General features: G+C 36.3%; 3 protein-coding genes across 8 annotated transcripts in view; 1 reads left to right on the top strand and 2 right to left on the bottom strand.

Annotated features, from left to right (window-relative positions):
- Positions 1–757: 757 nt before the first annotated feature.
- Positions 758–14,427, bottom strand: LOC139765181 (enoyl-CoA hydratase EchA19-like). 4 transcript variants are annotated; one of them, XM_071692457.1, is made up of 9 exons: positions 13,420–13,904; positions 12,377–12,460; positions 10,276–10,433; positions 8,189–8,293; positions 7,068–7,210; positions 4,425–4,564; positions 2,975–3,129; positions 2,450–2,610; positions 758–1,274 (listed from the first exon to the last, which is right to left on the bottom strand). In XM_071692457.1, the coding sequence occupies exons 3-9, from the start codon at positions 10,385–10,387 to the stop codon at positions 1,176–1,178; spliced, it is 915 nt and encodes a 304-aa protein (XP_071548558.1). In that variant the 5' UTR covers positions 10,388–10,433; positions 12,377–12,460; positions 13,420–13,904; the 3' UTR covers positions 758–1,175. The 4 variants fall into 4 exon arrangements, with proteins under 4 accessions (XP_071548558.1, XP_071548556.1, XP_071548559.1 ...); XM_071692455.1 differs by having other exon boundaries at positions 12,381–12,460; positions 13,420–13,903; XM_071692458.1 differs by lacking the exons at positions 12,377–12,460; positions 13,420–13,904 and adding an exon at positions 14,409–14,427.
- A 50-nt stretch (positions 14,428–14,477) lies between these two features.
- LOC139765182 (thioredoxin-related transmembrane protein 2 homolog) lies at positions 14,478–20,271 on the top strand. The gene is made up of 5 exons (XM_071692459.1): positions 14,478–14,752; positions 15,976–16,156; positions 17,462–17,645; positions 18,311–18,506; positions 18,832–20,271. Exons 1-5 carry the CDS (start codon positions 14,606–14,608, stop codon positions 18,934–18,936), a joined length of 813 nt encoding a protein of 270 aa, XP_071548560.1. The 5' UTR covers positions 14,478–14,605; the 3' UTR covers positions 18,937–20,271.
- A 7-nt stretch (positions 20,272–20,278) lies between these two features.
- The window catches only part of grsm (granny smith), a 31,869-nt gene continuing 28,264 nt past the window's right edge, over positions 20,279–23,883 (bottom strand). For all 3 annotated transcript variants that reach the window (XM_071692442.1, XM_071692441.1, XM_071692444.1), the window contains exon 11: positions 20,279–22,315. In XM_071692442.1, the coding sequence (XP_071548543.1) occupies positions 22,160–22,315 (156 nt within the window). In that variant the 3' untranslated portion in view covers positions 20,279–22,159. The remainder of the gene's footprint in view (positions 22,316–23,883) is intronic.

Genomic DNA, 23,883 nt, shown 5'->3' with positions numbered 1-23,883 from the left:
GGAAAAGACAACAAAGGTCACATTCGTTCATACTCAGTCTCTAGCTGTCATGTGTAATGCACTGAAACCACAGCTCCCTTTTCACATCCAGGCCCCACAAAACTTTCCATAGGGTGCTGCTGCTGCTGTTGTTTTTCATGTGCGGCAGGGTGGTGATGGGAATGGATGATGGCAGCAAGTATGAATATGTACATATGTATATAAGCTTGTGTCTGTGTATGTATATGTATGTATATGTTGAATGTATAGGTATGTATATGTGCGTGTGTGGGCATTTATGTATATACATGTGTATGTGGGTGGGTTGGACCATGCTTTCATCTGTTTCCTTGTGCTATATTTTTTCACATGTTCGCCATTCCCCATGTGAGCAAGGTAGCATCAAGAAAAGATGACCGAGACTCAGAGAGAAAAGTCCTCATTTAGCTCCTTTATCCAATCATTCTTTTGGAGAGAAGTACAGGAGGAGAGGCTTTCCAGCCCCCTGCTCCCATCCCTCTTAGTTGCCTTCTACAATACACAGGGAAGTAACTCATACAAAACTTCCTCACCCACAGCACAATCTTTGAAAATTTCTGCAGATTCTTTTTCTAAAATTCACTCTCTCATAATCCCAACTCTACCCTCCTGTTAACCACTTGAGCAAGTATGAAGAGTTAAAGTTCTGTGCAGCGATTATCTATCCTTTCTAGCAACTTATATGCAACAGGAGTTCATAAGTAAAGATTATAGCACATTAGATGCTGCAGTTAAAATCTTTGTCTCTAGAATATATATCTATTTCACTGGTAACATTTACATCTCAGCAATCTTTGACAGGTATTTGAAAGAGGCTATTAAAAATATATCATCTTTAGTGACACCACACTCACTTCTAAAAGATACTGTTGTACAACATTGTAAAAGAGTTGTGAATGCAAACAGTACAGTATTAAGAAATTCAGAAAACTGTATGACATAAAAGATAGTTGAAGAGATGGGGCCTAAACACTGGACAACTCCCATATACAAAGTACCGTATACAAACTTACAAAAGTCAACAGCATGTACAAGTAAGTCTTTTAGGTTCATCTTGAGAAACATGTCTTCCAAATCTTTTTTTTTCCAAACAGTGGATGAATGTATTTGATTATATGAGACATAAATCTCTTGTAAATAATCATATTAACATGGTTTTATAGCTTAGATTTCTTTGATGTTAGGTTGGGATCCAGTTGAAATTTGCCTTGTCGACCTATTCCATCAACAAACTTTTGTGCTCCAACAACCGATTCCTGTAAAAAAAAAAAAAAGTGCAGGAATTAGTTTATGCAGTCCCTATGGAAAAAATAAGTAACCTTTCTCTCAACCACACTCTTTTTATTTCCATACATCTCTCTTACCATTTCATTACTTACTCGATCAAACCAACTCACACCACATACTGTCCTCAAACATTTCATTTTCAACACATCCACTCTCCTCCATATAACCATATCTATAGTCCATGCCTCGCAACCATACAACATTGTTGGAACCACTATTCCTTCAAACATAGCCATTTTTGCTTTCGGAGATAATGTTCTCGACTTCCACACATTCTTCAAGGCTCCCAGGATTTTCGCCCCCTCCCCCACCCTATGATTCACTTCCGCTTCCATGGTTCCATCCGCTGCCAGATCCACTCCCAGATATCTAAAACACTTTACTTCCTCCAGTAGGAGGGTGGATGTGCTGGAAATGAGATGTTTGAGGACAATGTGTGGTGTGAGGTGGTTTGATCGAGTGAGTAACGTAAGGGTAAGAGAGATGTGTGGAAATAAAAAGAGCGTGGTTGAGAGAGCAGAAGAGGGTGTTTTGAAGTGGTTTGGGCACATGGAGAGAATGAGTGAGGAAAGATTGACCAAGAGGATATGTGTGTCGGAGGTGGAGGGAACGAGGAGAAGAGGGAGACCAAATTGGAGGTGGAAAGATGGAGTGAAAAAGATTTTGTGTGATTGGGGCCTGAGCATGCAGGAGGGTGAAAGCAGGGCAAGGAATAGAGTGAATTGGAGCGATGTGGTATACCAGGGTTGACGTGCTGTCAGTGGATTGAATCAAGGCATGTGAAGCGTCTGGGGTAAACCATGGAAAGCTGTGTAGGTATGTATATTTGCGTGTGTGGACGTATGTATATACATGTGTATGGGGGGGGGTTGGGCCATTTCTTTCGTCTGTTTCCTTGCGCTACCTCGCAAACGCGGGAGACAGCGACAAAGTATAAAAAAAAAAAAAAAATATATATATATATATATATATATATATATATATATATATATATATATATATATATATATATACACACACTCAAACCTTTGCTATACTTTCTTGAAATTTTCCCTGATTTTCCCCTTCTAGTAAACTTGGCATTTCCCCTTTAGCTTTCTTTTGCTAAACATTTCACACATTTTCTCGCATATAGTCACATTACCTTCCTAATTACTGGAATTCCATTTTCATGTTCAAACTGTAGAGCATTCTGCAGAGATCTTGCTGAAAATGTGGCATGCAGGGCAGAAGCTCGGTCAGCAAGCATGCATTCCTGTGGAAATTTGACCAGGGACTGAGCCAGGTTGACTGCTTGTCCAATGGCTGCAGATCGTGTGGGTAAGGAAAAACATATCATTAATTTTAGACATTAATATACTGCTTTTAGAAATACTTGTATAAATAAAACCTTGCCCCTCACCTTACACATCTATTTCAATCATATCCTTTGGTGTTGCTATTACGTGCCTTATGTAAAAAAATCCTATCAAATCCTACAGCCTTCCTATCTTGTGCCTTAAATAAAACTTTCTGATGTCAAATACTTAAAATATTCCCAAAAACAAACTTTTCTGTAAAATGTTGTACACCAGTGTACATAACAATGTTGAGACAATTGTTAAATTTCACTCTAGTTTTACTTTCCCCATTTTTTTTTAAGTACAAAATAACAATAACTCATAATTACCTGTGCCACAAGCTACTAGACGGCTAGCAAGTCCCCATTCCAGCGCTTCTTTCCCTTTTATTGCTCTACCAGTAAGGATAAGGTCAAGAGCACGGCCAAAACCAACTATAGCAGGAAGGCGAACTGTTCCACCATCAATTAATGGAACACCAAACCTAAAACATATATGTACAATAGACCATATCCATGCAGACTTAGCTACAAGTAATTAGTTCTAAAAGAAAATTTTCATAATGCAATTACAGAGTTATACAACCTGAAGAGGGAGTTTTACACATATGGGGCTCTATCTCTTGCCCTCTCTTTACTATAAGAGAATATTTTTGCATTTCTGTGCTTTGTTTGTATTTGGTTTTATCATTTTGTGTGTTATACTCATCCACTATTCTCTTACAGAAGAAGTGATCAAATATACTTCTTGTATATTCACCAGCATACAGTACAGAGTGGGTGAAACATAATACTTTGAGGTGGTTTGGGAATATGGAAAGAATGCAAGATGGGGTGTTTATAAGGACAATGTATGATATGGAAAGAATGCAAGATGGGGAGTTTATAAGGACAATGTATGATAATACATATAAAGGGGTTGGTGTGAGAGGAGGACCACTTGTAATATGAGGAAATTAAGTGGAAAAGTACTGGAGGGAGAGAAATGGGGTAAGAATGCATGGGATAGTGTATGTGAGGGAGGCATGTAAGGACAGGGATACGTGGAGACTTGCTGTGACCACCCCCTTCATGAAAGTTCCTGAAGGGAAAGGGCGTCAGAGATATAGATAGATAGACAGATACCTTTATGTACACATGGGTAAAGATAAAACTTGTTCTTGGAAATAACTAGGGCATTCCATGGAACACTTGTGTAACTTGCATTTCATTAGTCATTGCTTGTGAAATGAAAATCAGTAACAATATTAATTGAAAAATATGAGTAACATATGTATTATATTTCATAGCCAATCGTGGAACATTCTTCATGTTAACAGCTAAGTTCCAAGTTAGACCTTATGAGAATGGTCATAACTCTGACAAAATTAGCAAGAGTTAGGGGATTTATACAATTGTTTCTTTACAAGCTGGGAACAAATATTAAAGTACACAGTTTGATGCATTTGACCTGATCCTTAAAGGTCTGTCAAATGCATCTTCACTAAACCGGGGTGTGAATCCCAAAAATGGAGACAGACAATGGACAGATGGAAGACAACAAAGATGATAAATAAAGCAATCTATAAGTTTCTGCCATGCTCAGCAGGTGATACAGAAAGAAATATGAGGGAAGGATTGCATAAGAGTATTTACAGGGATATTTCAAACTCCTTGATAGGAAATAACTTTGAATAGGAAACTAAGTTTATGGTTCTTGCATCTTTATATGCTTCTATTACATCAAAAATATGGTACTAAGCAACTAGAAATGTAAATTTTCATAATCACTGATTCTGACCTTCTGCAGAAAACTCCCATTACTGCAGTTTCTTCGACCACACGAAGATCACACCACAAGGCTAACTCAAGCCCACCGGCCACAGCAAACCCTTCCACTGCAGCTATCACTGGTTTCTTAGTTTCATAGCGTGAGGGGCCCTGCAGCCGAAAAGGGTCAATCATTATGGAGTTATCAGAAATGAAAAGGTTTGGTTCGCTTTTGTTGTACATGTTTGGTCCCATAATTCTCAGAAAAGTTTTAAAATTAACCCACATAGGATTTCAAATGCAACACATTAATCAGGCATTTCTTCAGAAATTTTATAAACTGCTGAAAGAAAAAAGGTTGATCTGTTGCCATGAGATATATTTATTCATTTTGTGTTATCTATGGGGTCTCATAGTTGAAAGTTTCTTATGAGAAAAAACAACAGCGGAAGCAAAACTGCGACCAACTCCACTGGAACTGCTTTTTCCTGCCCTAACTTAGTCTGTTATCTTCAGCTGAGGACCTTAGTTCTACAGTATTACCTCCCACTAAAGGCACAAGCTTGTACACGCTTTATCCATTCCACATATGGCAATAAAATTCATAGTAGATACATAAACTTTGGATATTTATTCATCTATAATTACTACCTGAACCAATTTCTATAAACACGTTCTGGTGTTACCCAGGACCTCTTCCAAATGGGACCTGCAACCCAAGAATATGCTACTTCCAGAAGAAGGGAAATTTAGAATCCTTTTAAGTGAGAAGTTCTTTGTTGAGACTACATTTCTGATAATATGACCTTGCCTAATGTGACATTTCATTAACAATGTAACCTTTTGCAGGCAAAGCCATTAATACCTATATAGATATCTAAAGAAATTGATAGATAGAAAGATGGACAGGCAGATAAACAAATGGATACAGTGAGATGGAACAAAAAATCAGGCTATACTAAAGACATTTGGTCTCATGCCAATAAACAGAAGATATAGGAGTTCTGTAAAAATGTTAACAGAATAATATAGTTAATGCTGCTTTCTGAGGCTAAGTCACAAGCATGTAAATGACTCATATCATCAATTAATATAAGTATCCTTAAAAATTATCCTAATAATCTTGAGCTGGAGCATGCTACATTACAGAAAATCAATCCATTTACATATGTGATGCCTGTTCCCTTTGGGAACTCCTACAGGAGGGTGGTCACAGCAAAAGAGTCTCAATAACTGGTGAACTCCAGGGCCACTTTTTAACCTTTAGTGCCTCACTCTTAGCAGCCCACTGGCTGAGGGCAACTCTAGTGAAGTGTTTTCAGAGGCTGCTACCAAATAATCCTACAGACTTAATGTTTCAACCTCCTACTTCTACCCAATGTTCCAACCTAATTTTCCCACCAACTACTCCCACTTTATGTTTCTATCTAGTGCTCCTGTCTAATGTTCTTACGTACTATTTCAATCTATTGCTCTCACCATTTTGCCAAAAGGCAATGCAAGTGCATAGCACTCACTGCCTGAGAATCTAAAGTTACAAGAAATGAGTTATGTGAGTTAAGCATTGTCAAGCTGTATGCGTGACAAGGAAAGATTGCATGTTTGTGGACAGAATACCACAGTTCAAGTGTGGGTGAGGCAAAATGAAAAGACACTGACCTGGTTCAGAGGAGTGCACCTTGACAACCACTGAATTGCTGGCTCAATGCACACCCATCATTAACCCTCCTGATACCAAGACAGTTAGTAGCATTAATATACCTCCCTGGCCAATGGCTGCCTACCAGGTACCACCTAACATTGTATAATAACCCTGACAATATCCACTTCCTTCCCTAGAACCATCATTGGTGCTTGCAAATAATATCAGTTTGTGAGTTGCAGATATGTCACATATAATCAATGATAAGCATGACTTACCACAGAGACCTGTGGGATATGAAGGAAATCTATGATAAAGGAAAACAAGACTGAATACAAATACATAACTAAATAAGACAAGAGTTTAGCATCTGCGAGTCAACAGAACCAAGATGAAGATGAATATCTTCACTTGTAAAAACAATGGCAAGTATAGGGCAAAAAAATTACCTTTACCCTATTAGCAGCTGTATTCTGTGGTAACCAACATGACATGGGGAAAACATGGCTTTATCATGGTCATCTCCATTGAAAAGAAAGTTCATATACAGGGTTTATAAACATGTATGGCCATGACGAGCATTCAGTAGCTTGTGCCATCTCAGCTTTACAATAAAAAAAAAACCTTAGTAATTGTAAACCTGACTCTTAAAGGTAGATTGGTTATAGGAAGAAGGAAACATGAAAGATGAAAGAAAATTCCATAGCTTTACCGTTCAAGAAAAGAATGGCTCTAACACAGGTCAATCTCTCATTCAAGTTTCCAAATACTATATCCATAACTTTCAAAGGAACTGTAAACATTATGACATCTAGGGAATTTTCAAATAATCTATTCTGGCTTGATTCAGCAGAAACTAACAATAAGTCCATGACCACATGAAGCAAGAAACACAAGAGAATTTTCAGTGAATTTCTTCAAGTCATAACCAGCACATAAGTTACCTCTGGCACTAAAGGAACTATAATCAATACAAAATAATCTGGAGAATCTTCATATGATGTTTTAAAGTTTGGCTCAGCAGAGACTAACCATAGGTCCACGGCCATATGAAGCAAGGGACATAGGAGGATTTTCACTGAGTTCTTTCAAGTCATAACCAGCACAGAAGTTACCTCCAACACCATACAGCACAGCAACCTTTGCTGAATCATCCTCATCAAAATCTTGGAAAGCTGTAATAAGGATAATGCTGAAATAATAAATGAAAAATAGGAATAATGAACAAATGCACTGGGGAAAACTTCATGTGTCTACACTTAAATTTTGAAAGCTTTAGCATGAAACTTAAGATACATTTAAAAATACATCCATGTCAGGCATCAAGATATGCAAGAGAAGCAAATAACATCGGAAAGGATGAAAAATAATGGATATATGTTAGATTTAACAAGGATAAAGAACCAGAATTATATGTACACAGAGACTTGGTATAATTTACAGAATAAAAACTAAAGATGAAAGGAGGAAATCTGGTGTGAAGAAATCACGAAAAAGGTACAAGAATGAAAGCTTTTTAAGAGGAAATAATCATGTAGAATACATGGTATATGATACACTGGCCACAAAACATACAGTATCATAGATACAAGGGGGAAAATAGCAAAAATGATGGAACCATGCAATAAGACAATCAATTAGTACTTAAGCCACTTCAAATGAAGATACCTGAAGAAGTCATGTGCAATGGAACTATGCTGCAAGTAACAAAAGTGTGAATACTGACTTAAGTCTTACTTGATGAACCAGTCTAGTGCTCTAAGTGAAAATGTAAAAAGTATTCATTTAAACATAAAAGGCCCTCACTTCATTTTAATATGCAGGATGTGAACAAAGAACAAGTATGAATGAAATGAAAGGCTATAGGCAATGGATCCACTTCATGCAAATGGGAATGGAAATAGAAGTAACTAACAGACAGAACGCTCAATTTCCAATCCAATCCTGTGAAATCTATCTAACTGTACTTAGATTTTTTAATTCCCCATTTTCATTTGCTTTTTGAGGCTCTCACTGTCTGTACCCCTCCTTCTTAATCTCTTCCCTTTAATCATACCCATTTGCATGTGAGATAACAGAGAAAGAGGATTTCCTCTTAAAAAAATGTCCTTACCACTATTGATCATTACAGCATTTAATTCTCTTTAAAGTACCTTGCAAAAGGGCCTCTGCAGTTGGAGTATTAATACAGTTTCTTTTTTCTGGTCTGTTTATACCTATCATTGTAATTTCTGGGAGATTTTCAACAATGATGGTACCTGAAATCAAAAGAAAAATATTCCTTAAGTTTTAGATACTATACACTGTCTCTGTCTATCTAATGCCTCTTTCCCCCTAGGAACTACCCAGTAGGAAAGGACTAAAGCAAAAATGTATCTAGAGTGCTCTTTTAAATTAAATTTTTTGTCAATCTGCATTACCCACATGCCCTCCTAGGTCTTTTTTTCCAATACATTTTCTCATTTATCTTCCTAGTATACCCAGCTGTCTTCCTCCTCACTAATTTTCCTTCTACTTTCCTCTCTACTTGACCAGCCCATTTCAAGAAATTTCACTTAACTTACTATATGACATCACATCCTATGTTTTTCCCTCTCTCTGATGTCTCTAATCTCCTGTGCACTTCAGCATTACTAACTCAATCCCACCTCCTAACACTACAAGCACCCTAACCCTTCAAGAGCTCATTTCTGTTGCCCATATCCTAAAACTGCTCACTCTATTACATGTCCATGTTTTAAACTTGTAGGTTGTTGTCCTTTAGTCTTTTTTTTTTCAACATTTAAGGTTACATTTTTCCTTCATAATTCTTATCTAGGATACCATCACCTTTCACTACTTGAATTTCTCTCCTTGATTTCTCTTTCCATTGTACCATGTCTGCATACTCTCAATTCAAAAACTTAAAATTTCTAAGCACTGGTAACAGTTCACCACCAAAGTCTATCACTTCACTCTCCCTCCTATCAAAACCATCACCTTACTCTTACTGGCATTTACCTTCATTTTCTTTCTTATACATATTGCATAAAATCTATTCACCCTATTCTGAAATCTTTTATGACTTTCCACAAGCAATGCAGCCATTTGATAATAAGCTACTCACACATTATCAAGTTTTTCTATCTACCTTAAGCTTTGCCTCTTATCTTCTTGTTACAGTTTCCATCCCATTTACTGCCTTATCTAAGAAAGGATTTTCCCTCTAAGGCTCAGTCCTCTGTTCTTGACGCTACCTCACTGACACGGGAAATGTTATATAGTTGCGAGGCGTAGGCTATAGACAGAGTTGTGCGGAGGAGGGTGGATGTGTTGGAAATGAGATGTTTGAGGACAACATGTGGTGTGAGGTGGTTTGATTGAGTAAGTAATGAAAGGGTAAGAGAGATGTGTGGTAATAAAAAGAGTGTGGTTGAGAGAGCAGAAGAGGGTGTTTTGAAATGGTTTGGTCACATGGAGAGAATGAGAGAGGAAAGATTGACAAAGAGGATATAAGTGTCAGAGGTGGAGGGAACGAAAAGTGGGAGACCCTCCCCATACATGCTTGCCATTTCTCACTTGATCGAAGCAGCGTCAAGAATAGATGACAGAACCTAAGGAGGAAAATTCCTCACTTGGCTCCTTGCTCTGTTCCTTCTTCTGGAAAGTAATACAAAAAAGGAAGATTTCTGGCCACCTGCTCCAACCCGTTTTAGTCACCTTCTACGATACACAAGGAATTACAATTACATAGGTAGTATTCTTTCTCCCCATCTTGGGGGATAGTTATGGATACTATATTGTCATGGCCACCCCCTTAAGCTGAAAACAAGCATTAGAGATAAAGTTAGAGGACAGTGTTTAAAACAATATCTAAAGAATTAAACATATCATTCAATGTAAAATTAATCAATCAATAAATCTGGAACTCTCAAATTTCATCAAAACCTGGTATACAATATGATACATAGAGCAAAAACTTACCACAAAGCTTTTTGATATCTGAGAATTCTACTTATTCATACAGAGGTCACCAAAATCTGACCTGACCTTGCAAGTGGGCATCATCAGTATTTCTACAATACACCAAAGTCAGTGTGCAAAGCTATCTTACTCAAAATTTGTTTTAAAGAGATACTGATACATGTTATGAGATGACCACACTGTGCTTCCCAGTGGTCCTACATATAATGTTTGTCTCACTAGAAGAAGCTATAATAAACTGAAGAACAGTTAACTTAAATGGTAAGTATGTAGATACCTTCTCCAACCAAGTTTTCCTTCTTTCCTGATGTACACATGGTCTTAGAAAAAACTCTAGTCCAACAGGGGTATAACAATCTGCTCCTTCCTAGAACAGCAACTGCAGCCATGGTTTTGTCTCCTTTTCTCTCTTCTTAGAAAATCCAATTTTCACAGCTGAAATATAAGCTGCACATGAGAATCTTATTCTAAATCTCATTTGCAGTAAATCTATAATTAGACATTCAACACCTTCCATTTCTCAAATTCTTAAATATAAACTTGGAATCTTGATGACTGTTAATACTTTTTTGAATGAACGAGTCAATGAGTTTACTCATAAATTGGCACAAGAAAATTTTACATAAACTGTTGATGTAAGATGGATGCCTGAAAACAAGCAAAAGTCTGCACTTGGTCTATAGCAGATGATAAAAATGACACATGTAATTCTAAAAATATCCTTGGAAAAAATGTAAATTTTTTCAGTGTGGAAACTTTACATCAAGTCTTCATTCGTTCTGTTGATTTAAAATTTTCTACCTGGGTCTGATTATGGAAAAGCGGCTCTGTTTTTGGTGCATCATATGTGATGGCTAGATAGTGAAAGTGAGTGAATGAGCCTATGTTCCAGATGCTTACTCGCTAAAATGGAAAAAAGGATATAAGCAGGAAAAAACAAATCAGCAACACTTTACTTTCCTTGCACAGACTTCATAGTTAACTTATTAACTATTTCTCTCAAAGAACAGTAATTGTAGTTACAAAAAATGGACATATTTGTAAAAAGTGAAAAAAAGGGCACTGGATTTTCACTGATAAATCAGACCAAGCCCGGCATAAGAATGCTAATTACACAACCCCTTCTCCTGAGTCATTTCGCAACTATTTCGTGGATAAAAACTAAAGTCTAGAGTTCCCTTCTTTAAAGTTCTTTTAGGGCTTTTATACATTTATGCAACCATTATTTACAAAATTTGCATTATCCATATTCATTCCAGTTCTGACATTTTAATGTGTATATCAAGGAGAATGTAAGTTTTTTTCTCAATGTTAGCTGAGACAGTATGGGCAACTGAATATCCCCATCAAGTAACCAAATTACGTGAATCCCAGTAGCACAATCTTGGGTACTAAGGGAGCTTAGGTGAGGTTTCTCATAAGTCCTGTTAAATCCTTATTTTAACTACCCTTGCATTAATTAATTAAACATTTTTCCTAATACTGTATATATAACCCTCACTACTATTGCCTTAACATCATAAAATAAGATATGATACTCAGAATTATGCTTTGGGGGTGGGTTGGGCGATTTCTTTCGTCTGTTTCCTTGCGCTACCTCGCAAACGCGGGAGACAGCGACAAAGCAAAAAAAAAAAAAAAAACTTTCAATCTCTAAACAGTATGTCTAAATCTAGTTATGATACATGGATAAACTAGTGTTTGTCTAACTCAACATCAGAACTAGCTTTACAAAATAAACATTCTTTAGTTGCTTAACAGTTCCATGAGATTACAAAAATAGCTGCATAGGGCGGATCTAGCCTTTCAAAATGTATAATACAAAATTTGAAAATAAAGTTATACAAATACATATGGGAAACTGTGAGGTTCATTACAACAAAATTAAGAATTACATGTACAAAAAATCAACATAACTATGAAAACCTCACTAACCCTTCATCACAGTCAAGATTTGTCAATGCTCAATATTCTAATTGAAAATATACCTGTCACATACAAAAATGCACCACCATTAAGGAGCTGGATGTCAAAAAACAGATGACACAGCGAGCGGCCACGTGATCCCCTACAGATGGCAAATATAAATGTGGCATTTACCAACTACCATTACGATCACTATGTGAATTTATTTAAAGGGTTCTGCTAGTATTTCATGTGTGCATTACCTAATATTAAACAATAACAGCAGATTTTCCTTATACTTGACCGCTGCCCTTATCCCCTTATAGTTAACATGTTCCTTGATAAACCTGCCCCTTGGCCTTATCCCCTTATTTAGCATCAGTACAGTATAATCCAAATCATACATCCCAATTATTACTGTATTCTCCAAACTCCACTTGCATAATTGAACATAATGAACGATCAGTGCTTACATACCAATGCGGAGCTAATCTAGACAATTACTACAGTATATGACAAGCGTATTACAATAGCACCTCGTTAACCATTTGGGCTTCCTGTGGGAGAGATAACAAAAAAGATTGACTGGAAACATCACAGAGCTGACCTAGGTCTGGAGATGGTTTAAATATTAACATATATACATGTCAAATTCATACCAGCATGCATTTCCAGATGTGAAAAATCCCTGGAATTGGCCGAAATATAGCAAAAGCACAGTTTATGCAATACAGATTCTATTTCTTGTGTTCATCTTAGCAAACTGAACACGTTTGACATAAGAAAAGAAAATATTCGTACCAAAATCATATCCACTCACACACCGGTTTCAAAGACATCTTACTACATCATGTAAACACTAAGTAATATTCCTCTCTAGAAAAATGAGGGAATAGTATAACAATTATAAGAAAAGAAAAGGGCGACATAGGCCTCAGTTCACCTAAGGAGATTAAAAATTAAACTTGAGGAAGGAATATATTTATAAGGTAGCGATGAGCGTTAAGGACAATACAGTTATTACACTATTTTACAGATCTGCTCCCCCAAAAGCTTTTTTTTTAAGTTAATTGGTCAATTATGGCCCATTTCACTCGTTTCTTAATATCATTATTACTCGAAGGTCTTTCATTTCACAATGAAAGTTGTCTGTAGTGTAAACTACTATGTATGTTGATGTTTGAGCTACTAGTCTGATGACAAGGGCAACAGAGATATTATTCTACTCCTCCTTGACTGGCTACAAATCCTTTCATGTTAAACTTTGTTCTAACTCACTGCAAACATGGAAATTGAATGGCATAGAGTATGTAATTTTGGTATATCTGGGGACCTTGTCACTGCTTTAAATGAGCGATGAAGATAGTGTACGATAAATCTCTATCTATATTCAAAGGATTTAGTACATGTTATAACATGATTCCAAATGTTTAAAGGTTACTTTAATCTTACTCTGGTATCTTTCATCACATATCTTAAAAGTGAAAAAATACGTACATGTTACAATTAAACATACCTATGATCATGCATGGGCCACATACATAGAGAGCATATGCAGTCTCAGAATTATAGTCAGTTCTTGAAGAAACTGCAAATATTACGTTTTGTTATGTAGCTGGAAGATGACAGCCTTGACTGACCTTGGAAATTAAATCTTTGCCCTCAGAGCTCCAAACTAGCAAGCAACCAACGATCTATATTACCATGTCTTTTATTCCTCAGCGACCAAAGTTAAAATTGAAATCATCTAGTTAGAATTATACTCCTGAATAGTCTTTGCTGTTTTCATCTTATTTTGCAATGATGTTTTTAGATTATTATAAACTTTAATGCACGAGGCAATCAACTTATGCTGAGAATAAAGCAATGTGTGTTCTTAAATTCACTGTGTTTACTGGCATTCATGTGTAGATCTTATTCACAAAATTGTACTAAAAGTCTTTATCTTTGAGACTTCTTTAGAGTTCTGAACCAATGCTGATAAGTAAAAATGTTGATAGCCACAATCACAATCTCTTATTGCTATTAAATCTTACTCCCAGTCTTAGATTGGTAGTAAACCACAGGAGTTGTCTTAGAATGCTGTATAACGACAGTCAGAGGCTTAGATTATTACAAACCACAATCACAGTTTTAAATTATAGTCAGACCACAATCATAGTTAAGTCTTGGATAGAATAAACATCCCTCAATCAAACTGTAGAGGGTCGACAGGTCCGGTCAAGGATTTAGATTTTCAATCATCAGTTCGGTGTAAGGGGTATATGAACATTTAGTTTGAAGGAAAAATTGAGAAACGAAAGCTTATGCAAATGATGGCACCCAGTACTGAACATAGCCAATGAAAATAAATGTGTGAACATGATGACCCGCTTTCTCCTATATCACCACATGCATATCAAATTCAAACCGGCATGAATATATTAATTTCCGTTTAAACCATCACATATATACGTGTACATACATATTGTATATTTTCTAATCTTATAAATAAAGATTACGTACATTCTTATTTATATAATACGATCTCACAGGATATACTTAGAAAAATGCCTTTGAAGGAACTAGTGCATTAGACGTCGTCTGCAGCCGTGAGTGTCGTCACAGTCGACAGTGTCGAGTGAGTCTCCCAGTCACTCACCAGAGGAGGGACGATAGTGGACATCATCCAAGGGACTCGACCTTCCACTGTTACATTCAAAATGACGATATTTGGAGACATCAAGCAGTTAGCGCATCCTTACCATCTCATAAACCTTTCATTGAGCTTAAGTTTCTTGGTGTCCAGATATGTGCCGGGCCTGTGTGAGGTGATATTCCCTGCAGAGCAATGTGGTGAGCTTACTATGGTAGGTCTGGGAAATACAAACTTTTTCTTGCTATTTGAAGATAAATGCATCACATTCCCATAGGTGTAACATCAGGTGAAATACGATTACTGGGTCCCTACCTACACTGGCCCCCGAGTACTGATTGTCCGTCCCTTAGGGTGAGTTAAGTGAGGGTGGGTGGGTGGGGTTGGGAGGTTGGTTTCGTTAGGTTAGGCTGGATTTCGTTGGATTTACCGAAGTTTAGGAAAACGTGTGGGGATGAAATTGCTGGCTGGGGCGAAAGTGGTCTAAATATTTGGGGGCGAATTGTAGGTAGGGGCTGAAGTGTTATGCATCCATTAGTTATTGTAAAAGTAGATGAGGCTAATGTCCAAATCAACATAAGTTATGGCAGCTTTACCTGACTTCTTCAAGCAGTCGATAAGACCTCATTTATTGTGGTATCAAAGTTTCCATAATAGTCTAGTATGTTCGCAGTGCACTTTTGTGTGTACTTAATTGCACCCTTGTGAACTAATTTACTTCCTGTGTATGTTTTTCACCATAATACTCTTGATATAAGGTAATCTTGGCCTTTGGTTGATGTTTGATGAGGTTTCTAGACGTGTTTCATGTACTTTTATGTTGACAACGTTTTCCATAATCTTCATATCCTTCCTCACCATTTATGTATCATGAAATATTTTTTATTTCATGATCCAAATCACAATCCTTTGATATATTCATCTTACAATATACTATCATTGCCAGACAAAGTGAACAGTGTTACAAAGTACTTTTTAGATTAGATTTTTCCCATGTACTAACATCATCTTTCGTAGTTATGTAGATTCCCTCCAGGGACGGAGACATTGAGATCAAGTTTCATCATCTAAATTATGTAGCAAGCTATGTCCCAAATACCAGTAACTTAACATTCTTTTCAGTATGGTGATTGAATCTCTGACATTGTGTATATAACGGAATTGCATCAGTTGTATGTAAATAGGAGGGTTTAAAACTGAAATACTATACATCAAAGCTGTTGCATATATAATAACAATAATCTGGGTGTAGACAACATGCACAACCTGACCTTTAGCAATTCAATATGAATCAGATACATGTCTAAATAAGCATTATATTTTAAAAACTTTAAGTTAGGACTGGAGTCATTTACTGAATTTGATAAGTTTTATCATGTGGAGACCATTAGGCACAAATTGTGTAATGTAATTGTTTAATCTGATTTCTTTCAACAGTGGGAGTCAGAGATCCTCTTCTTCTTGCTGGTAATTGTCATGTTTAGAAGTCGTAAGCATGGAAGCAGGAACATGATTGCCTATATTTCTGTTTTCAATATGTATGCCAAGGTTTGCAGTGGTCTTCTTTGGTTCAGTGCAGATCCTGTGTATGGCATCATCTACATTATATTAGTTGTCAGTGAGTATAAGTACGTTTTTAACATTGTTGGTCTTATTCATACATTCATACTGTATATATAATCTGAAAGTTATAAATATGTACCAAATATTGCAGCATGTGCAGCATGCCAGTATGTTATTTCTGTTGCATCATGTAACATTATTAGAATTGCAGAATGAATTAAGAGCCATAAAAATTTGCAGTGCTATGTATTATTGATTTCTCATCTCTGGATACAGTCTTAGGGGCAGTAGAGAGAGAGTACATGGTTACAAGAGACTTACAACACTATTTTATCCCCCAAAATAGTGCATATCTTCTGCACCCTCTGCAAACACAATAGTACTCTTGACAGTTTGTTGCTTGATGGTTTTAAGGACAACGTTTCAAGATGGTGCCTTTTGATTTATGCATAGCCTCGCAATTTTTTTTCTGGACTCTTTAAGCCCTGCTCCCAAAGTGATGTCTTCTGAAGCATCAGTTTTGGTTTACATGTACATTTTTAAGGGTTTCAGTTCAAGGAGGAATGTGTTAGACAAGAGCTTTTGAGTCCTGGACACCTCGCTTAGTTCCCAGCCAGCTCCTTAGACTAGTTTAGAGCATTTAGACTGGTATTGTTTGTCTCCCCATGGAAAATGCTTAGGCTTACACACTTGCTGCAATTTCTTTAAGGTTTGAAACCTTGGTGTCTTAGTTTTGACTTCAACTAGAGCAACTTCTGGTAAAGTTGTCTTGCAGCCAGTGCATGACGTGGCGAATCTTCAGGCAAAAAAGGTTCTTTATGAGTAAACGGTTTATTTCCTGTAACTAGTATTAATCTTCCTTAACACTTCTTTGGTGAACTAGCACAGAGAACCTCCAAAAACCCGTGCATTGGAGACCTCCAGCATCTTCTCTGGTGGTAAGGATGGATATTTTAAATCAAGGATGGGACTTCCATTCTTCAAAGTTTGTGTAGGCAAGGACCTTTGGATTACATACAGAAGTCCTGTTATGTCAACATTAAGAGCTCTTTGTCGTGCATTTTTTTGTCTTCGAATTTTCTGATTTTATTTTTCTGATGAACAGTATTGTGGCTGTCTAGTACCTCATGAATAATGCTCTTGCAGATCCGTGCCTCTTAGAATCATTGGAAAGATTCCTGCCCGACCATGTCCAGAGGCCATTTCTCTGAAGCTTTTTATCTCCAAGGAGTGTGCTTTATCTTGGTAGATGATTTATTGAGGTCTTAATAATGATAGTTCTAGTGTAGGGCATCAATAAAAAAAATTGCTCTTAAAAAAATAGTTTCAAATAAGATTGACATCATCTGACTCTTTACAGTTCACTTCTTGATTGTGGGAGAACCAGTATACCAAGGACCCGAAAAAGTGCTGTATTTCCAAGGAAAAGAATTTGATGAAGAACTGGGGCGAGATAAGCAGTGTGTGTGGTTCATGACCTTTTTCACTTCTTGGAGTCCTGCCTGCTCCAATTTGGCTCCAATATTTGCCAAACTTTCTGCTGAGTAAGATATTGATATTTTCGTTTATTGACTTACTTTGTTATAGAACCACTGAACTCTTTCATAGCATTTACACATCACATGAGTTTATGTTGAAAAAAGAAAACTAATTGCTAACAGATAAGGTAAGTCTGAAGTAACTAATGATAAGGTGTATGATAGATCTGGTATGGCAGGTAATGCAAAGGTAATAAATTGTGGCATGTAGAGAGAATACCAGTCCGAAAGTTCCTGGGGGAACAGCCATTAGAGACATGGATAGATAGATAAATGAACAGTGGAATACGCTGCATGCAAGTATCAGTAATTTTTTAATTGGATTCTTTCTTGAAGAAACAAGGGGGTTATTTCCAGTTTCTCACTTATCAATCCCTTTGTTTTCTATCTCTGGGCATGTCTGTAAAAGTAAGATACATAGGCATCGGTGGGTTTTTGTTTGGTGAAAGAATCTCATTTGTGTTTTCGCAAGATGTTTCGTGACACCAGCTTGTACTTATTTATGTTTTTTCTGAGTCATTGAAAGTGGGGGGCATATTCGTATATCTCTATGATATACTGTACAGGATGTTTGGCTGCTTTTTGATATATGGTACTTATTTCTTTGCAGATTTATTGGTAGGAATGATGATAATTCAGTTAATAAAAACACCTCATGTGAATATCTTCAGGTACTCTCTAGATAACCTGAAGTTTGGGAAAATTGATGTTGGACGTTACCCAGAAGCAGCAAAGCACTACCATATCAATGATACCACCTTTTCTCTCCAATTGCCCACAATTTCACTATTTAAAGGAGGCAAGGAGATTGAGAGGCGACCATGTTTAAATGCGCAGGCAAAGTTTCAGAAGTTTTATTTCACTGAGGTAAATAATATTTCAGAGCAGTTTGCTACCCATTTTATTTGAATGAAAAAAATTCATAATGCCTTTTTAGTATTTCAGTGAACTGAACATTAATAGCCCCAGATTCTCTACTCATATTCAGGAAACCATCCAAAATCCTGTGAATGAAACTTGATAATACTATTTTAAGAAGTATGTGTAATCAGTAAGTGTGATTGAATAGATTGAGTTAAAGTTAAATGGTAAAATTGCTCTTTTAATTGCTTGCAGTTAATGAGGTACTTTTGCTTTGTATTGTAATATGCATAGGAGTATATACTTTAATGCTATTTTAACTTTTTTTCAGGATAATATAAAAGCAGCATTTGATATGAATAATTTGTATATGGAATGCCAGAAGGTTCTTGAAACAAAGAAAGGGAAGAAGGAAGAACACATCAAGTCTGAGTGATTGAAGGGAAAATGAAGTATTGTACTCAAAGATTGCGTAATAGTGAAATAATGTATCTATATTTTTTTAGTAATATAGCAAATTATCTAGATGTATGCAAATAAGGTTGTTGTTTGTTACTGTCATTATTTTACCAAGGCAGGAGAGGCAGTGAGGTATTAGAATCAGTAAAGTAAATGCTTATGATATGTTTTAACAAGCATTGTATAAGTCGGAGAACAAAAATGTTGATAGTCTTTCAAAAGAGTCTGCTCCTTCACTTTGTACATAAAGAATGGAAATGGTAATGATGATAAGACTGACCTCTCATGGTAAACTCTGCACATCGTAAAACAGACATCATTGGAAAGTATAGGTTTAAGTGTAAGAGATGGCTACCGAGTCCAGTAGAGCCCTGCTTCCAGGCTGATTTATTAGTTATGCTGATATTGGCATGTTTTCAGGTGTATTAAGCATTTCAAGATGAACTACTGATTTACAAAATGCTACTACAGTGAATTTGTGTTTTTTTGTTACCTCCCAATAGAATCCTATGAAGAGAGAGAGAGAGAGAGAGCGAGCACTTGCTCGCAGCAGGATTAAAACACTATCCCCACCAAAAAAGCGTGTATTCTCAAAGATTTCTCCCTCAACTAAGGATTTTCAATTGCTTATCTTGGTATTTTGGAAACTTGTCTTGGAGAAATTTTCATGTTTTGCTTTTGACAAAAGGACTGAAACTTTCCTACAACACAAGTATCTGTATGAGTACAGGTAACGTTGTTGATAGTTTTTTCTGGGTAGTTATCTATGTGACCCGTCTGCGAGTGCTTTTAACATTTGTTATTGTATATTGTGCTATCTCTAGGAAATTGGTTACCTATAATTTCAATCAAAACTTTCGATTTTTTTTTGTACAAGGATACACTTAAATACCAGGCATCACTTACTTGTGGTGGGTGATAGCATCTGATGTTTCATATGCCTTTGTAGTTTCCTGCAGGTAGCACCAACTCTATGTAATGGGGTTATCTTCACAGATTTCTCATCTTGACTTGTCTTAACCACCTAAGGAGGATTTTAGGATTCCCTCTGGTCAAGCTGCAACACCAGTAAGGTGCAGCTTTTCTTGTGTGGCTAGCTGTATGTACATAGTAGAGACTATTGTGCTTGATGACCTTTTGTCAAAGTGCACTTCGCACAAGAGGTTGCAGAGATATTATGCTTGTCAAAAGTAACCCCACTAGTTACTACATTGACACTATTACAAACCCTGGAAGTGGCAAGGTTTGTGACGGCAATTTTCTTGATCTGGTACTGTAAAGATGTTGTTGCTAATAAAAGTAATAAATTAAAGCCTATCTTATCTATAATAACTTTTAATATTCTCTTGATGTACATGGCTTAAGAGCTAGCTAATTGTCTTTAATTCTTGTAAAAAATTGATATTTACTTGTTCACTGTTTTTCACTTAGAAAATACCATAATTACATAATTTGGCAGTGTAGACACAGGCGGATATTGTATTAATAAAATTAGAGAAAAAAAAGCAGAACAAAAATTTTTTGTATTTCAGCATCTCAGAAAGTAATATGTGCTCTCATAAACTTTAACATTGTCAATCAACTAATCCATGATATAACAGATATTAAGTTCTTCAAAACACTTTTACATTTAGTAAAACAAATATTTTATACTAACTTATCATTAAACTACTTTCAATTACAATATGAATCTTGCTGTAAAGTGGTAGGAGGAGTACAGAATCTAGTTTTTTCTACGAATTTTAGTGTTGAAAGGGCACCATGGAAATAAATACAAGATTTCACCATATGTATCTTGACACAACTTTCCCCCAAACACTACTTTTGTACTATAATTTGATTAAAATAGTTATTAGAGCCTATAATATATAATCAACATTAAAAATGAAGTCATCCTCTTGTCCTTCATAAAAAGAGTTAAATATTACTGAAGATATTGCAAACATTTTTAAACTAAAAAAAGGTAGTTCACATTACTGAAGATATTACAAAAGATTTTTAAACCTTGGCACACAAACAAAAAGTATAACCTACATACACAAACAACCCAATTTCAGAAGGCTTTATCTTCCTACCTACTGGACTTAACAGGATAAATAACCAAATGTTACTTCAGCATCCAGTTTTTACTTACATAATCATAAAATGAATTGCATAAAATTCTGAAGCTATTAAAATAATTTCATACAATAAGATATACAACTGTTTGCTGAGGTGGTGTAACTTTGGCATTTACATAAAGTAATAAGTACATTGCAAATTATTAGTAAAAACAAAACCTGGTGTCAACACTGTTAAAAAATTTCTCAATCATAGCTAGAATCACTGGATTTTGTATTTGTACAGGTTTCCTGACAATTTTGGAGAGCTAGTAACAAGAAAAACATTCATAAAGATGATTAAGTATAAGGAATGAAATAGTTCAGCTTGCTCAAGGGCCATACCATGAACACACCATCAGTAATAGCAGTCAGCAAGACAACATAAACTTTTACTCAACCATAAAGTTCAGGAGCTACATAGACACATCTCCATCGACCTTCTGCCAACACTGGTGGTGAGTTCATGATTTAAGCCTAATTCACTGTCCACAACATTTACCTCCAGTTTTAATGAAATATTGTGAACATCAATGTAACAATACTGAAGGCACCTATTGGATGAGGTACAAATACTCTTAAACCAAACATTATAGAAACTGCTCACATATATATAGTATATACAGCTCTTACATTAAGTAACAACCCTTAAGAAAGGAATCCTCATATTTCCATCATTTGTTTGAATACTAAACAAATTCCCAATCAGTCATTAATGGTGGTCATGGAGGGAGCAGCCTCCTAGGCTGGGTAACTTTTAAGCCAAATTAACATTAGGTTTAAGTAACTTTCATACAAAGGTTCTTGCATCTCAGTGATTGAAATGTAAATTTACCAGTGTGGGTGCAAACACAACAATCCAAATTAATAGCATACACATGACCCATCACAAATGCTCTTAATGATGTTACCTGAGAAGTGACATTGTATACCCTTTGTCATATTAATAAGGCTACATTCTTACATGGTAATAAAAAACAAATACTAAAATGATATTTTGATCCAGAAATATGTAGTAGGTTTCATGACACAGGGACAATATTATTGTCATAAGAATACATCATTATGAATTCACTAATATAGAACAGAAAGCTTAAATCCCTATGATAACCTCATCTTTTTGGAAGCTTTGCAGTCATTTTCACATACTCCATTCTCAGACGAGATTGGAGCTAGGTTACGTAAAATTCTGCTATGGGAGTGGTGCCCAAAGAGAGTTGGCAACAGAGCAACACCATATCCTGTTGCTCGTTCACCCTAAAAAAGGAAAAACTCATATTATTATGAATAATGTGCTTCTTAGTTCTTCATATATAGGTATACGGTAAATCTAAGATCACTTCTTAGTTCTTCATTTACATGTATAAGGTAAATCTAAGATCAACAAAATACTAATCTAATGATACAATTTTTTTTCAACCTATATTTTACAGACAGTATTAGCAAAATCTTCCCCAAATATGTTTGTCATCTATCTATCTACCTACATTTCTGACACCCATTCCCTCTGGGAACTCCTGACAATGGGGTGGCCACAGCAAAAGTCTCCACCTATCCCTGGTCTTACATGCCTCCCTCACATACACATTAAGTTATCTATTTACCTATTCTGTCTATATGTATGAGGCCTGTTCCCTTCGGGAACTCCCTCAAGGGGGTGACTAAAACTGGTGTAATCCAATGAGGCTTCTCAGCATTTAGTTTTTAACTTACAAAATAAAAGTAGGTGAGGGGCAAAGGTCCTAGGCACACTCAAAAGTGTATGGAAAGAGATGTCACAATCAGTGAGGGTGGAGACAGGTTTGATGTTACTGTAGTCCCAACAATGCTGTATGGATGCAATGTGTGGGCCCTATATGATAAGTGCACAAAAAAAGTGGATATACTGGAAATGAAATGCATGACAATATGTGGTTGGGGAAAGTTGATCAGGATGAGAGAGGAGTGATAGCATAAAGAGTACAGTTGAGAGAACTGAAAGAGTATGCTAAAATCGTTAGGACACATGGAGAGGATGAGCCAGGACGATAAACTATGAAGGTATCTATATCAGAAGTGGGGGTAAGAAGGAGGGAACAACATGGTAGATTGGAGTGAAAGATGCTTTATCAAGGCCTGAACATGCAGGAGGGTGTGAGGTGTGCATGGGATAAAGCAATTAGGAGTGATGGGGTATACCAGGAGCAACATGCTGTCAATGAGCTGAACTAAGGCACATGCAGATATCATGGAAAACAATGGAGAGGTCTGTGGGACCTGGCTGTGGATAACTTGAGGGTTGATGAGAGCAAATATAGTCATCAATTATCCACTCTTGGTGCTACTTTGCTAATGCGAGAAACAGCAAACAAGTGAAAAAAAAATGGTTACTAAAGGTCTTCACTAAAATATCTGTAACCTTAGAGGTGTCACAGCTTCCCTAATTATTACATAACATGAGGGTACAGATCCCATACAGGTTTCCCTTATCTTCACATATAATGACTTGTGTTTAAAAAATATTAAGGCCATAGCATCTGGTTGGAGTTTATGGAATGTCACAGAAACATTAATGATTGTATATTTTGCCTCAAGTCACAGGTAGCCAATTCAAGAATTATTAACATATAGGCTGAAGTTATTGTGAACAGGAAAAAACTACAGGACATATATACCCCCGCCATAGTGACAAGAGTTAAGTTCAACAAAATTAGTGCGTCCACTTTTTGCTGAGGTAAAAGTGAAAAGAGAATTTTGGGAGGTGAATGTAACATATCCCCATTTTGCTCAAACTGGTATACTACTGTATTGTTTGCTACATGCAGATTCACTCTTAACATTTTCCC

This window comes from Panulirus ornatus, chromosome 53 (assembly GCF_036320965.1).
Source record: "Panulirus ornatus isolate Po-2019 chromosome 53, ASM3632096v1, whole genome shotgun sequence".
Classification (NCBI taxonomy): domain Eukaryota; kingdom Metazoa; phylum Arthropoda; class Malacostraca; order Decapoda; family Palinuridae; genus Panulirus; species Panulirus ornatus.
Note: the sequence above shows the minus strand (reverse complement) of the source record. Positions and strands in the feature narration are given on the sequence as shown.